Consider the following 16919-nt stretch of genomic DNA (forward strand, 5'->3'; position numbering starts at 1 on the left):
GACCCAGGGCACCTGGTGCCAGTAATTCCCCAGCACCTGTCTTCCACCTCAGGATCTCTCAGCCCTCCTTTTCCTATGTCCTTTCCTTCAAACTGGAACAGCAGTGGGCAGGACTCAGTCTCCCCCACATGTGAACAGGCAGCTTTAGGGCAGCTCAGAGCTTTCTGTGAGCTGGGGTACGGGGCTGAGAGGAGGTACCCTATGCATTATATCTGGGGTTGCTATCCTGGAACATCACATTTTATGAAAACACGGAGACCCAAAAGCCAAAGCTGCTCACCCAGTCTCAGCACAACTAGAAGGGAGAGTGCAGGGCAGGGCTTCACTTTATGAAAGAGATTCTCAAGGGTCTTGGGTGAGAGACATCAGGGACCTCAGCAACTGGGAGCCTTGATCTGTGATGGGTCTTGATGGCCTTGGGTAGACACACTGGGCTTCTAGTGGACAGCCTCCCGTTCACTTCAGTTCACTGTGGGATCAAAGCATCGCTGATTGTCATTTCTGCTTAGGGCTCCTCCACATCACTCACAAGTCCTGCATCTCGGTCCTGGGCCTTTTGTGGTAAGAAAGTGACTTTATACTTTTATCTAGGGTCATAGCTCTGTTATTTGCTTATTGATTGTTGGGTTTTCTAGGTAGAGAAAATCATCTGCAGTGACTCTGTTTGAGCCTTTCCTCTCACATCCTGTCCCTTGCTTTCTTTTGTGGAGGGCTCGGGTCTCCTGGGCACGTTGTCAGTGGTAGTGCTGGCAGCAGCCCTGCCATCTAATCTCCCTGAATTAAAGAGTCTGTATGAGTAAAGTATTTGCTGAAGGTTTTTCTCATCAACCTTTTGACCTTAAAACGTTGATCTACTTTTCGTTTGCTAAGATTGTATCTGCTGCATTTCCTCACCAGTGGTGCTAGTGTTTGGTTTTTCTTCTGTAGTCTATTTTACGGGTAGTGACGGTGACTGCTGTTTGGCGTTGGACTGACTTTGTATCTCTAGGACAAACCTTACTTAGACATATGCATTGTTTTATAATCGCCCAACCATTTCTAAAATGATCCTAAATATGCTTCTGCCACTTTATTTTTGCATAAAGTGGCATTCTAGCATTGATGATTATAAAATCAGAATACCTATCAATTCTACAGTGACAAGATGCTCTAAATTTTATAGTTTTATAAATTTTATATTGAATATTCAGTTACATAAATTTATATTGAATACTCAGGCAAGATTATGTAAAATACATAAACACATTCATTGAACAAGGATACAAAGTTGCTTTTATCCTTAATAAATGGAAAGTCACATGTATGACAAAGAAATGTTTTTAAATACATTTATTATCAGTAAATGTTTGATTTGCATACCTATATGCCCAGGGTTATGTAAAAAAATTTCTTGGTCCAAAAGAAGCCCTACACTAATCACAGCTCAGACAATCCAGCACCTTCCTGTCTTTGTGAGAGCCACTGTGGAGGGAAGCCTACCTCTCTCTTCTGGCATTTCCATGAAGTAAGGCTTTCTTCTTCACTACCTCCTCCTCTTTTTCCTCCTCCTCCTTCTCTAGGAGCAATCTGATGGTGTTGCTCTGGACATTCACTGCCTGCTTTGCCAGTGGGTGGTGCTGCTGTTCACAGGCACCCCTCCAGGGTGATAAGCATCCTGCACATTGCCAGGACCTGCCCTGCCTCTTCTGTGCACAGAGCACTAACTACTTAGCATATCTGCATGAGCGCAGGTGAGCACATGGCCAAGTGGCCAGAGAGATGCAGGTCTGAGGCTTTATTTCAGACTGTAGCCTGAGCAGAGGCCTTGGTTCTGACCTTCACCAGGTTTAGGGGTACCTATCTGCAAGGACAGAACAGAACATTAGCCCTTTGCCTTCTTGCTCTTATCTGTAAAATACATCACCAAATGCTGCCTGGAGTTTGGGACCTGGACTCTATTCTAGGCACAAAGGCCAAGGCAGACCCTCCACAGTCTTTGCTATGGGGATATGGTTCCTACCAAGCATACAATCATGAGATCCAACTCTCTCAGAGGTAAGGAACAGGCAGCAAGCACCCAAAAGGACAGCTGCCTGGGGCCTCTGGATGCTGATAAATATGCTCCAGGACCATAAACTCGGGAAAATGAGAATCCAGTCTACCCACATGTTCCATTGCTGGACTAAATGGGAATAGAAGCCTACAAGGTGTTTGCTGGACTCTGGCCTTCAGCCTACTTCTTCCCTTCCTCATCTTCTTCCTTTGGCATCCCTATCTGCCCTTCCATCCTTCTCTCTCCTGCCTGCTTTTTCATCTCTTTTCACCATTCCTTCAGTCTCTTCTTCCCCTCTATGTCTTTCTCCTCTCTCATCTTCTTTCCTACTCATCGGGGGATGGGAGACACAGTTCAGCCCCTTTGAGGCTCCCTAGAATTGCTGAATGGTTGAGCGGGCAGGCCCTTGGCCATGAGATATTTGTTCACCAGAATGGTAGTTTCAGGGTTACTCCTATCCACAGAGAAAGCTCTGAGTTGGGGATATTAAGTTTTCAAGAACCCAGCCTGAAACTAGCTGTGGAAACTTCTGGCCTTCTTGGAGTCAGAGCTGGGCTTGTCCCACCGCCCACCTCCTCATCCAGAAACTGGAGGCATATGCATTTATTGAAGGGGATGGGAGACTAGAAGGTGGGGCTGGGTGTGGGGAGGGCATTGCTGGCCATCCCAGCATCACTTCTTAGAGTTTGGCTTCTTCCAGTCAGTGATCTTCTTACTGCTCCTCCTTGTTTTGATGAAAGACTGTGATTCCATTACAGGCTGTTTCACCCTAAATACACAATGGGAAGATGCAGGTGCTGGGAGCAGGCAGGGAGACTGGCCTAGCTGATGGGGGCATAGCCCTGGAGGGAGAGTGGCAGGGGACAGCTCCATCTTGGTCCAGTAGTTTGATCCTAGCATTCTTCTATCTTTCTGGAAAAAGGACACTGCAGAATTGGTATTTGGTTACCTGTCACCATCACCAAGAAACTTGCTGGAGTTGAGAGCAGCCTCCATCCTTCTGACAGATGAATCTGGACTCAGGGCCTTGCTACAAAATGTATTATCCAGTGCATAACTCTGACACCCAGTGGGACACTGCAAAGCAGGCTGCCAATCAAGTGCTAGCCTGGCCTATATTAAGAGGTAATCTACACCTACAGATTACCAAGGCATAAGGCATGCCATGGTAGACGTTCATGGCCTGTGTCCAAGCTAGGGAATCATGTAATGAGCCATCCCTAATCTGTCAACTAGTCATGGGCAAAACATACTTTTCGGGCGTGGGAGAAGGTTCTTTTTCTACTTTGTCCCCAAGCACCACTGAAGAGACACTTCCTTCATAATCGTCGGATGGGGGTCTTTTAGTTGACTCAGAATCATCCAGGTTTGTGACATAGGTTGACATGCTGCAGGGGAGAGTGACAAGAAGACATAGCTTAGGGGGTCAGAGGTGAGAGCCCAGAGTTCACTGAGTGCTATCTCACCTTGTTGAAGATCCTAGAGAGACTAGCAAAACCCTTTTCTTCCCAGGAGTTACAGGGAGAAGCTGTTTGCTCTTGGAACCCGGGGAACATTGGAGGTCAGTTTCCTGGCTTCTGTGAAGGACTGCATAACCCTCTTCCTGTGCCACCAGCTACTGGCCCCATGCTACACTGAGCACAGGCAATGCCCACAGGTTACAGACGGCTTTGCAACGGAGAACTAAGTGAGGCCAAGGAAATGCTGCCATCGTGCAGTGTTACTGACCAAATGTCTCCCTCAAATTCATGTGCAGAAATCCCATCAGTACAGACATAAGTAGTTGAGATGTAGTCATTCTGGAATGAGGTGGGCCGCACTCCTACACGACTAGTGTCACATCAGGGTAATGCTGTCACCAACACCAAAGAGAGGCTAAAATGTGACTTGAGAGGGACAATGGTCCACTTATACCTGGGTCCAGTTTCCACCCCCAGAACTGAGATGACACACGTCTTCTGTTTAAGCCACACGGTCTGGCTATTCTGGCTACTCTAAAAGTGCTAGGCCTTCATAGCAAACAGATCATCGACACGACCTGCACTCACTTCTCAACACTGGCAGTCCATCACCAACAAGCCAAACGACTGAGTGCCTGCTGACACCCGTGGGTGACAGCCTCGTGGAAGGCAGCCTTGTCTATGCTCTTGTGGCCTAGTCACTTCCCAGAGTCCACATTCCTAACACCATCACTGTGGAGCTAAGGATTTTAGCACATGAACCTGTGGAACATGGCAGCTTGCTGCAGCTACATCTCTTCACTAGTCCCTGGCCACCTCCTGCTGTGACTCAGCAGAGAGGGGTGCAGTACAGTGACCCAGGGGTGAAGAGCCCCATCATAACTGGAAGTACCCAGAGCACAATCAAGCCTTCACTTGATGTTCATAAAGATCATGACTGTTCACAAACCCTCTGAGGTTCTCACACAGGCATTTGCACACCATATCTTTATGAGGTCTCTTGATAGATTACCTTGTGGTTCACCAAGTGCTGTGCAGGCTAGGGCACTTCGTAGGTGACTGAGTACTGTGCATGGCTCCTGACAACTTGCAAAGTGCTCTGCTGCTTATGAGGAGCAGATCTGAGAGGAGGACCAGCAGTTTCTGAGACCCTTTCTTGTTCACAGGGCACTTAGCAGCTCCTACTTCTCACTGTGACTTATCAGGGATATGAGCAATTTTCAAAGGACGTTGTCTTTTACATTTGATAACTGTTTGCAATGTTCTCTGTGGTCCACTGAACACATTACAGTTTACACAGCATTCAGCTTATGGGGCCAAGATTGTTTCCAAGGCATTTTTGTTACTGCAGAGTGTGGCTGTTTCTGATAGATTTTGATGTCTCCTGTAAAAGCAACCCTAAGATGGCTATGTCCCACCCCTTCAGGCCATGACTGAGGTACAGAGATGATATAGGTCATGATTATAGTGTAGCCTGGATACATTTGCTCTTTATAGCACATCCTTTTCTTTGCTGGCCCTCAGTTTCTCCTTCTGTAGGGTATATGTGCTGTGCCAGGCTCTCCTGGCTCAGGGTCCTGGATTGCTTTTCTATACACAGACACCCAACCAGAGATATCTCTATCTCTAGTGATAGAGAACAGAGAACTTGGAGCCCACAGTTCCACACTCCTCTCCCTAAACCATGTCATGATCTACAGGCAGCAAAGGACCCCAGGACACCACATGCATACTTGCAAGGGTTATACAACTGTGTACCTTGCTACCACAAGAGGAAAGTAAAAGAGGCAGCAGTCTGACCAAGATCTCTCTACTGAACTTCCATAGCAACCAGGAACAGACAAAAAACAAATCTGTTTTTCAAGTGTCCCTGCCTCTGTAGATAGTCTTCTCAACCTGATTGCAAACTGTTAGCAACTTTGGGGGGAAGGGCACTAAGTGTTCTTCTCCATCCCCAATCAGATTTTACAACTCTTCTCTGATTGGTCCTATTTTTCACTTTATTTGCATATACACTTTCAGTCAATCAAGGTCCAGAGGGTACCCAGTACAATTGGATGTACTGAGGATTGCAGAGATACAACTGTTGCTGGAATGGAGGGAAGAATCAAAAAAGGAAGACTTCGGGTTGGGCTCCAGCCAGTTGTTCATCCTCACTGAAGGAAGGCTACTCTCAGTGAAGGCTGCCTTCAAGACAGGCAGGGGACAGAACAGTCCCTGTGCACAACATTCATCTGAGCCAACCTCTGGGGGCGTGGCCAGTAGCCTCTACTTCAGTAGCAGATGAGCATTCTTGAGCTGCTTTCAGCTTTCAAGACCTGCTGCTCCTGGTGTTCCTGTTGTTTACTAGCAGATTTGTTCTGCAAGGGTCTGCTCTGGATTGGCGCCCTGAAGCCCCCCAAAAACTTTTAAGCTGTAACAACCTGATCCATTTAAATTGTCAAAACCTGTGTGCCAACCAGTTTAAAGCTAATCCCAAATTAGCAACAAAGGCACCTCCTGGTGATTGTCTTCATTGGCTGCCCACTCCATTCTTGAAGGAGGGTGGGATAAGTACCCAGGAAGAGAGAGACAGGGGTATTTCCATTAGCCATTTCACTACCACATTGGGGCCTCCTATACATACATGCACCTTTTGGACCTGCTGCAGGTTAAGCCCCTTTGTGTTTCCAGAAGACCAACATTTTTCTCTGTCTGGTCTGTCCTCCCATCCACTTAGGCTCCATGAATATCTTATACTGTTCTATCCTGGTCCCTCTTGTACCTAAGTCCTTGGTGGAGTATGAACATAGCAGGGTAACACCTCTCTGCAGGTAACACTGGTGCCTTGCTCAGAGGATGATAGAAAGAGGCTACACCCCACTTCTGCTACACCCACCTCGCTTTTCCTCATCATACCCTCTGGCACCACCTGTTCTCCCACCCACTGTCCCTCCTGGGATGGTTTGTCCAGTTTTACTTGAATTTGTAGTTGTCCGGCAGGAAGTAGCCCATCTTGCAATCCTGTCGAGCCCGGAAGATCTGTTTTAGCAGATTCTGTTTGCTGAAGCCATAGCCATTTAGTACACAGCCCCCAAAGAGGAGCTTACCTGCAGCAAACATCTGTTGGAAAACAGGAAAGAAAGGAAGAAACAGACTCAGTATATTGACATAGTAGCATGACTATAATGACAGCCAAGTTTTAAGTCTTAGTTGGACTGGCCATAGGATGCTCAGATGAATTAGGATTCAGGCCTTAGAGAGCATGGGAAAGCACACTACCCTCCATCAGCAACCAAGGAAGACATGATTGAACCTGGCCCCTGCATAGGTCCTCCTGAGTCCACAGGGCAGCCTGACCTGCCCAGTTTTTGGCCCCTACTAGGGAGCCTTTCAGATGTATACTTCATACCTCCCCTAGGATGCACAGAGGTCATGATTTTACCTACCCACAGACTCCTACCCAGCTGTCTACAGATGTCTAGCCTCCTCTGTTTCAAAACCACATATCAAGATGCACTGTTCAGCTCATCCTATAGAAAGGGGGTTTCACACCCTCTACTCTCTGTATATCATTAACATGGACACCAGGCTAGAAATGGCTAGGCACAGTTAATAATCATAACATTATTATAAAGGAAAAGAAAAAAAAAGGAGAAGGGAGAGAGGGAAAGAACCTAACTGTCCAATAAAAGTAGCAAAGATAGTTGGTAACAAGGAAAGCATTCTGGTGTTACATGCTGGAGATGTGGAAAGGTGCTCTGCTATTGGAAAAGCATCGCCCTAAAGTCTGCATGCAGAGAAAGACAGCAAAGTCCAGACATGATAACGTTAGGTGGGTGTGGCCTAGCAGGGGCTCTAGAACTTAAGTGCCAGATAGATGAGTTAAGGGCCCAGGTGATATGAAGGTGCCAATAGTTTCTAGATTGTATACTTGAGTTTTCAACAAGCACATACAGCTTTAGAATATTTTAGTACAATTTAAGGATAATCAGATGAGTGGACTTGATTCTCTGTGTGACTGTCACTCAATCCCTCCATCTCCTGGAATGGGGGATGGAAGTTTGTTGGGTGGTTCTCAGTCAGTTCTGCTCTCTGGGCTTCATTGTTGATGGTAGAAGATTGGCATGTCTTGTCCTCTCCTCCCTAATCTGGCTGAGACAGTAGGGGCTGGTGGTGAATATCTAGCCCTTAGCAAGGCCCCTGCTCACCAAAACCATTCCATGTATCACAGCAAACTTCTTCACCATTAGGGGAGGATCCTTCTGCAGGGGGCTGTCCAGGTCATACCGCAGCAGGCGGTAAGGGTCATGCTGGCACTGTCAAATAGATATGTGGGGACTGGTCACCCTGATGCAAGAAGATAACATTAACTTTCCCACTTCCATCACTATCCCTAGAGAAAGTCTCCAGATCTGCTCTGAGCCTTCTGTGAGGGAAGTCACCACTAGAGTGACTACTCTTTACATGACACTGCCGCTGGCTACCCCTCTTGACCCCTTTGGGGTCCTAGGCCATTGTGGGATGTGAGCACTAATGAGCAGCTATTAGCCGGGGCAGAAGCCAATTCTCCATGAGGTCCACCATTCCCTCCAAGTCTGTCTCCAAGACCCAATGCCACGTGCCCATCTCTCCACTACTTCAGGTCAGGTCTTGGCCCCATTCATACTGCTTGTGGCTGTTATAAGTCACCTAAATCTTACTCCTTAGAAATAATTGTTAGTGAGTAGATGAACTGTAGCCAACTATACATTCCCATGAGGAATTTCCATGAAATAGGTAAGCCTAGAGCAGGTTCTTAGTGAACATTCTGTAGACTGAAGTAGGCTAGAAATAAAATGGGGGAAGAGGCATCTGATTATAGGAGGGCTCTAAATTCTGAGCTTCTGGAACCGGCTGATATCCAGGCCTGAGGGTAGATATGGGAGGCAGCACTTCTAGTGCAGATCCCTATCCCAAGTGTCCTCACATAGATTCAGAAGTCTGCAGCAACAGGCTCAAGGACAACACCCTGGAAGAAGTCCTTTAGCCCGTATGTCCACACAAGTCTGGGAACTCAGCCTTTCACCATTTCTAATACCATTTTGAAAGGAGGCACACTCAGCATGGTGTGGATGGACTTAAGAACTACTCTAGAGGGAGCGAGGAGGTTTCCTCTGCCCTAACCCTTTTGCTCCAACACCCCTTAGACTTAAACTGGGACCTCAAACTATCCTCATCCCTTCATAAGCCACTGCAAGGGACACTCAGCTGCCTGCAAAAGCCCCAAGCATTCTAGGAGGCTCATTCTGACCCCAGGAGGCAGAAGTCACACATTCCAGAGCTGTTCTGTCATGACCCTCTCGAGGGCCTTTAGCTATAGCTATACTGGGACTGGCTCATGCTGAACCAGTAGTAGGTTCCCAGAACCTGGCACAAGCCCTACACACTGAGGATACTTGGGAACAGTCCACGAACATTTGCTAAACTGTGAGAACTTGGGTGGTGGGCATTGTCGCTGTGTTGAACATTCACACCGGCTATAGCCACAGACTGCTAAATGCTCTGAGAGAAAAGGGCTGTGTCTCAAGGGGCAGAAGCAGCACCTGCCCTGCTGTGGCGGCACTCATCCTAGAAGAGAAGAATGGGCAGAAGAGAGATGATGGGACAAAATGCTGCAGGCACAAAGAGGAATGTGTGCCAAGGCCCTGGAAAGAAAAACAACTGCCAGACATCCAACCCATCCTCATACAGGAGAGGTCATTTTGGGTTCCACCCCCCTGGCCTTAGCCTGATAGGTTTCCTCCCATGGCCCTGAACCAACCTGGATGCAGGGTGAAGAACGGCCCTGCTGCCGATGGCTGTACAGTGTGTCCAGCAGCCACTGCAGCTGTGCGGTGCAGGTGGGATCCTGGCTCGACAATATTCCAAATACCAGCACTTGGTTGGGGTCTCGGGGTGCAGACAGGAAGCGCTCCAACTCCAAGTCGGACACCAGAGGTGCTTTCACAATACATTTGCAGCCAGCCCGGATGTCTTCCTTGCGAATGAGCCTCCGCAGCACTAGTGGGCAGTCAGAGGGTGAGGCTGCCCACCTGGTAGGGCTGTGTACCTCTCTGGGCCTCCCTCTGCAAAGAGGAGCAGAGTGGTAGGAGGCTGTGGGCAGGTCCTGGTCTAGTCCCTCTAACAGTGTGAAGGAACCCTAACTACTCCAGTCCTCAGTTTCTCCGTGTGGAAAAGGAGGCATAAGTTACTCAGCTTACATCTCGGACCCATTCATGACTGTGACTCTATACCCCACATTTCATCAACACCACAAGTATCTTCCCCAGTTTAAGACAGACCCAGAATCTGACTGCCCTCCACTACCACCAATATAGTCCAGTCTCTGGTCATTGCTTAAGTGGTAGCTAAGGGTTTGGGCCTCCCTCCCTGATCTCTTAGACCCACTGAGGGATTCTGTCAGCATCTGACCTGGTCTCTGGGAGCCTCCCTGGGTTTTCTAGCTTACTTTCAGGTGAGGCAGTGGCAGACTGTCTGAGATCTAGTGCCTGCTTCTCACTCTCACACTTCCCAGTACTCACACCCTGCTCACCACACTAGGGCCATACTGACTTCTGCTTAGGCCTTTGTTTTTGCCCCAGAGCCACAAGCCTATGCTCTCTCTACCTTTAAATCTATTCCCGGTGACTTTCCAAGCACCGCATTGAGTGTTTCCATCTCTACATTCTTTCTTACCTGCTTTATCTTTAGCTCAATCATTTCTTACTGTTTAACATACCATATATTACTATTCAGTAGTGTCATCCATCATCATCATCGTCATCATCATCTCATCATCATCGTCATCTCATCATCCTCACCATCATTATCATCATCATCATCATCATCATCATTATCATCATCATCATCATCATCATCATCATCATCATCATCATCATCATCATCTCATCATCATCGTCATCTCATCATCCTCACCATCATTATCATCATCATCATCATCATCATCATCATCATCATCATCATCATCATTATCGTCATCATTATCGTTTCTTTGTATAGCCCTGGCTATTCTCTGTAGAGCAGGCTGGATGCAAATTCAGAGATCCACTTGCCTCTGCCTCCCTGAGAGCTGGGATTAAAGGCTCACACTGTCACCAGTAAGCAGCTTTCTCTTATTTTATTATTATACTTTCCTGTCTCGCTACAGGTTCCAAGAGATCAGCATTTGCAGTGCTTTGTTGGGCTACAACAAGAGCACTTGGCCCAACAAAAGTGCAATAGAGCTTCATCAACATGCCAGTGTTTGCCAGCCGCCTGCTATGTGCTGATAGAATGCAGCACCATTAGATGTTAAAGTGCTGCTATGATTTCCCCTCCCACGTTTGCCCTTTTACACAGCATTTCACTTGGAACAGGCATTACCTTGGCTAATTTTGTCAAGACAGACACAGTTATCACCATTTCCAGGTCAAATACAGAAAGCTCTTCCTATGAGGGAATCATTTGCCCAAGCTCAGTGACACCGCAGATTAGAACCAAGTCATCCCAAAACAAGAGCAAGGCCTGACTTACCACTCATTAGTTAGTTCACTTTAAATACATTCATTTTATTTTAAATCTGAATGTTTTGCCTGCATGTATGGGTGTGCACAGTGAACAGAAGAGGCCATTGGATTCCCTGGAAGTTGTGGACAGTGAGCCACCGTGTAAGTGTTGGGAGCTGAAACTGGTCCTCTGCAGGAGCAACGGGCCCTCTTAATGGCAGAGCTAACTCTACAAACGCTCATGGATTTTTTTAGTTTTGGCAGGTATCTCATACTGGCTTTAAGCTGATGGTAATTCCCCTGCCTCAGCCTTCTTGGTGCTGGGACTGTGAGCATATACTGCCATACCTAGCCTTACAATTCAAAATTCTTCAGAGAAATTTTATTGATGGTAAATTCTCGCTGACCAAAGTTGGTAAGAGCATCTGCTTGGGGACGAGGGGCAGAGCACAGCACTGTAGCATGCATTAAGCTTATGTGAGGTCCTGGATTTGACCCACACCACCAAATAAATAATAAAAGTAAAGTAGAGTATCTTTTGTTTAAGGATCTAAACATCCAGGAGAAATGTTAATTCTATTCATCATGATTTATACCAGAGTAAATTCAAAGTGATTAAGGCTTTTAATGTAGGAGAAACAGACTCTACAATGTCTTACAATTTACTGTAGTGGCATATAGAGCAAATTATTCTCTTATTATTCTCCTAGGCAAGAGCTCCTACCCCAGCTGTGGTGAGCAAGTGTGAATTAGAAAAGTCAACATTTGGAGCTGGACAGATGACTCAGTGAGTGAAGTTCTTGTTGTTCAAGCATAGGACCCAAGTTTGGGCTCCCAACACCCATATACATGGTGTGCCACATATATAACTCCAGTTCTGGGGTTGGGCAGAGACAGACAGATCCCCAGGACTTGACGACCAGCTAGTTTAGCTAAACTACAAGCTCCAAGTTTACAAAGAGACCTTTTCTCAGAAAGTTAGGTGGAGAACAACAGAGGAAGACACTGAAGTCAATTTCCAGCCTCCACATGCACACTTGAAGATAAGCACATAACAACACACACACACACACACACACACACACACACACAAACATATGATAAAATGGAGACAAAGTTAAGTTGTGAACAATAAATTTACCAACAAGGATTCAGAACATGTTAAAATTTTAGAAACAGAGAAGTCACCAAAACTCGCAGAATAAGAACACCGAAACTGTTCTTCCACTGAAGTTGGCAGCAAAGTTAGGAAAAGATGAAGATGGACAGACAGGCAGACAAGTTGACTAAAACCAACCAAAACTAACCTTAGCAAAGTTCAGAACTGAGGAACTGCCAAGCTTTGGTGCAAAGAAGCTGTCTTAAAAACTGTTTCTCTTCCACTCTTTAGTTTGTGTGCTGTTATGGGGTGGAGTATATGGACGGGCCCAAGGAATTAAGGCTGAATGGCTGACCTGTCTCAGGGCTGAGCTCGGGATCTGCTTTGAGCAGCCCCAGCAAATATTTGTTGAAAGCACTTGCCATAGTTTCATCTGTCAACTTGACACCAGGGAAGAGAAAGCTTCGGATGAGAATTGCCTCCATCACTGTGGCCTGAGCATGCTTGTGGGTGTTTTCTTTATTGCTGATTGATGTGGGAGGGCCAAGCCCATGGTGGCTGATACCATCTCTAGGCAAGTAGACTTGGGCTGGCAAGGGAGGCCACTGAGCAAGTCATAAGCAGTGTTCCTCTGTGCTCTCTGCTTCTGTTCTGGTCACATCTGTAACCTGTATGCCAAATAAATCCTTTCCTCCTCCAACTTTATTTTGGCTAGTGTTTATTACAGCAATGAGACCTAACTAGAACACGTGCGAAGGCCAAAAAAAAAAAAAAAAAAAAAGGTCAGACGTGGCTGCTTTGTGCAAGGAACACACATGGGTACAAACTTTAAAAAAAATCCCAGAAAAGGGAGAAAGGTGGGAGGAGCTGGGTAGATGGCAAATGGAGTTGTTAAAGTCTCTCAAGGACACTGAAAAACATACATGTCAGACTGGGTGGGGAAGAGCCCACGAACACCCTCATCTTTCACCTCTGGAGCTGTGCAAGTCTATGAAAGCCTGGGGAGGCTCAGAGTAAAGCCCAACACGGGCTGCAGCAGCATTAGCCACCCGCTGGCCGCCAGGCTGACTGGAGACCTCATGAACTTCACAGTAAAAAACAGCTCTTGCAAAAGAGTTTATAAAAGTCACTAAACAAATCAGGCACAAAGAACCCTAGGGAAAGAGATGTGGCTTTTTATAGTGGCTACATTTAAAATGATCAGTTTTCAAAAAAAGATTATGAGGGATATTCAAAGAAATTATAAACAGAGACTGCTCTTTAGGAAACTCCTTGGACTTCCTAGAAAGGGGGCTTAAATTAACTTTTAGATATACTCAAAGCAACTTGTGAGACAAGAACTAAAGGAACCCAGAAGAGCAGTGTCTTATCAAACAGAGGATATCAACGAGACAGAAATTATAAAAAGTAAAACAAAACTAGAGCTGAAAGCACCAGGGCTGAACAGAAAAGCTCTGCAGTGTGTCTGAAGCAAAGAGGCGAGGAAGGTAGTGCGAAGACAGTAAGATTGGTGCAAAGCATTCTTTACAGTTTTTACAATTAAATTGTCAAGAGATAGGAGCACGTATGTGGTGGTGAAAACCCAGTACTCAAAAGGCTAAAGAGGAGAAGTAAACAGTTCCAGCCGACCTGGGCTATTCTTAGACCCTGTCTCAAAGAACAGCAGCAACAACAATAACCACAACAACCCCAACCACACATACATACACACATACAAACACACACACACACACACACACAATACAAACACAAACACACACACATACACACAAACAAATACACGCACATACACATACACAAACAAATACACGCACATACACATACACAAACACACACACATACATGTACACACACATACCCACACACATATACATACACACAAACACACACACAAAGAGAAACTTGAGAGCAAAAGGAAAAAAACAATTCATCATATTTAGAGACAAGACTGACATCAAATATGCAAATAATATATAAAAATATAAATTACACCATGATCCATGTTTTAATATATGTTCTCCATAAGGGATGTATTTTGGATTCAAATATACAATTAAGTTGAAATGATAGGTTGGAAGAATACATCACACAAATAAAAATTAGAAGAAATCAGAAGTATCTACACTAATACCAGAAAAAAGTAAGTAAAAAATCATCATAGAAAGGGACTACAGAGATCTCTCACTGATTAAGAGTAGGTGCTACTCTTGCTGAGGACCCAAATTTGGTTCCCAGCAGCTACATCGAGTGGCTCCAGAGGATCTGACAGCCCTCTTATGTCCTCTACAAATGCTTGCACTCGCGTGCACATACATGCACACATGTCCAAGTAATAAAATGAAACAAAAGTTGTTATTAAAGAACATATTAATGGAGAGAGGTTATTCCATCTAGAAACACACTGATTATCTCAGTATGCACTGAACAGTGTGCCCTAAATACGGGAAGCAAACAGTGAGAGCTGAGAAGATACCATGGGGGATGCTACTGACATCAAAAAGGGGCGTAAGGGGCTCAGCCAGTAAAAGCACCTACCACAGCTTAGCAACTTAAGATTGACCCTGGAGACAGGCAGCAAGAATCTACCTGTTCCCTGACTTCTCCTTGTAGGCCATGGTACAAGTGAGTATTCACACACACCAAATAAACATTAGTAGTTTCCAGAAGAAGGTCCTGGGGTAAAACTAGCACCAACTCCATGTCTACAAATCCAATGACTTGGATGACCAATTAATTCCCTTGGAGACATGAACTGTTAACATTCATATAGAACCTCACCAGCTCTATATTTATAAAAGTAACTTTGTTTTTAAAAGCTACCTACAAAGGAGACTTCTGAGTAGGACTGTTTCATGGTAAAAGTTTAAAGGAGAAGACCTGGATTCAACATAAAAAAGCACAAATGCTTCCCAGTTCATTTAATTAAGCCAGCATTGTTCTGATAAGCAAGATAATAACGTTACCAGCAAAGAAAAACTGTACATGAGTAACCTCACAAGTATATATATGCAAAAGTCTTCAACAAAATCTTTGCAGGCTGTACCCAGCAATACAGAGAAAACAAACACTTTATAATTGAGTGAAGTTTATCAAGAAAGGCAAGGCTGCTTCAATATTTGAAAGTCATGTAATCATATTAACAAAATGCAGTACAGAAAAAGAGCCACACAAATATGACCCATTGTCTTTCTTTAGAAGGGTGCAAAGACAGCCAGGCAGTATCCTAACGCCTTAATGCAGCACTCAGGAGGCAGAGGCAGGCAGATCTCTGATATCAAGACCAGCTTAGTCTACCTACAAGAACAGTTGAGGTTACACAAAAGAGACCCTGTCTTGGGGAGGGAGTCTGGGGAGAAAGTTAGTAAAGTTAGTGAAGAAAAAGATTTGTTTTTTTAATGTTGAGGAAACAACTATATAGCCGTGTGCAAAACAAATTTCAAGTTATACACTATACCTTATACAACATTATTTCAAAACAGAAGCAGCATGAAATATAATCTAGGGATTCAGTGGGTAAAAGTGTTTGGTATACAAGCATGAAGACATGAGTTCAAATCCCCAGCACATAAATAAAAAGTTAGGCATGACTACAAACTCCTATAACTACAAGTTATGAGTGGAGACAGGATTGCTAGAGCTTGCTGGATACCAGATGAACTCTAAGTTCTATGAGAAACCCTGTGCCAAGGAAATGAGGCTGACAGTGATGGAGCATCAATGACAGACATTCAATACCTCCCCTAACAGACAGGCATAGGCCACCACCACCACACACACACACACACACACACACACACAAACACACACACACACACTGGTTCAGCAGCCTTACAAACCTTAACATTTGCCAATCACATTGAGGACAAATAGCGGGGCTGGAGAGATGGCTCAGTGGTTAAGAGCACCGACTGCTCTTCCAGAGGTCCTGAGTTCAATTCCCAGCAACCACATGGTGGCTTACAACCATCTGTCATGGGATCTGATGCCCTCTTCTGGTGTGTCAGAAGACATGAAGACAGCTACAGTGTACTCAAATAAATAAATCTTTCAAAAAGATACTTTAAAAAAAAAGACAAATGCCAGCAACACAATTTGGCAGCACAAAAAAGTATGAGGAACCAAACACCTATAACATTAGAATGCACTGTCTCTGGCACGGTCACATAATAAATTGTTATACAGTGATAAGAACAAGTAAATCTCAGATCATAATACTGAGTGAAAAAGCCACACTCCAAGAAAACAAACCATATATAACCACAAAGTTAAAGCAAAAGCTCATCTGTGGTGTTCACAATGTTTGGTCTTGGGAAGAAGGAGTCAAAAACCAGACTTGGAGCAGAGGGATTTAGGGTCTGGTAAAGGTCTGTTCCTGACTTGGCGGCTACAAGATCTGTGCACTTGAGCCATATGATTAGAATTTTCTCATTATTTTGTGAAAATTATGTATCTTAGAGTATATACTTTAAATATACTTATCTACTTATTTTGTGGGCATGCATGTGCCATGGCACACACATGCACATGGAGGCCAGAGGACAACTTGTGGGACTCAGTTCTCTTCTTCTGTCATGTAAGTTCCTAGAGACTAATCTTAGGTAATTAGTTTTGATGACAGGGGCCCTTACCTGCCAAGACATTTCACAAGTCCCCAGATATACATATTTTACGCTTTAAAAAATAAAAACATCTCTTGATTTTTGACAAAGGAGCAGTAAACATTCAATGGAAAAAGGACGGCCTCTTCAACAAATGGTGTTGGTCCAACTGGCACTCAGTATGAAGAAGAATGAAAATAGACCCTTTCTTATCTCCTTGTACAA

The 16919-nt window shown here is 45.0% G+C and overlaps 1 protein-coding gene across 1 annotated transcript in view; it reads right to left on the reverse strand.

Annotated features, from left to right (window-relative positions):
* Positions 1-2704: 2704 nt before the first annotated feature.
* LOC308418908 (uncharacterized protein C3orf20 homolog) overlaps positions 2705-16919 on the reverse strand; it is a gene marked incomplete at both ends in the record, with an annotated part of 40106 nt that continues 25891 nt past the window's right edge. Inside the window, 7 exon segments of the mRNA XM_080914435.1 lie at positions 2705-2801; positions 3286-3420; positions 3947-3968; positions 3971-4041; positions 6452-6594; positions 7683-7790; positions 9275-9578. Coding sequence (XP_080770561.1) covers positions 2705-2801; positions 3286-3420; positions 3947-3968; positions 3971-4041; positions 6452-6594; positions 7683-7790; positions 9275-9578 — 880 coding nt within the window.

This window comes from Micromys minutus (genome assembly GCF_963924665.1).
Source record: "Micromys minutus genome assembly, chromosome: 3".
NCBI classification, from domain to species: Eukaryota; Metazoa; Chordata; class Mammalia; order Rodentia; family Muridae; genus Micromys; species Micromys minutus.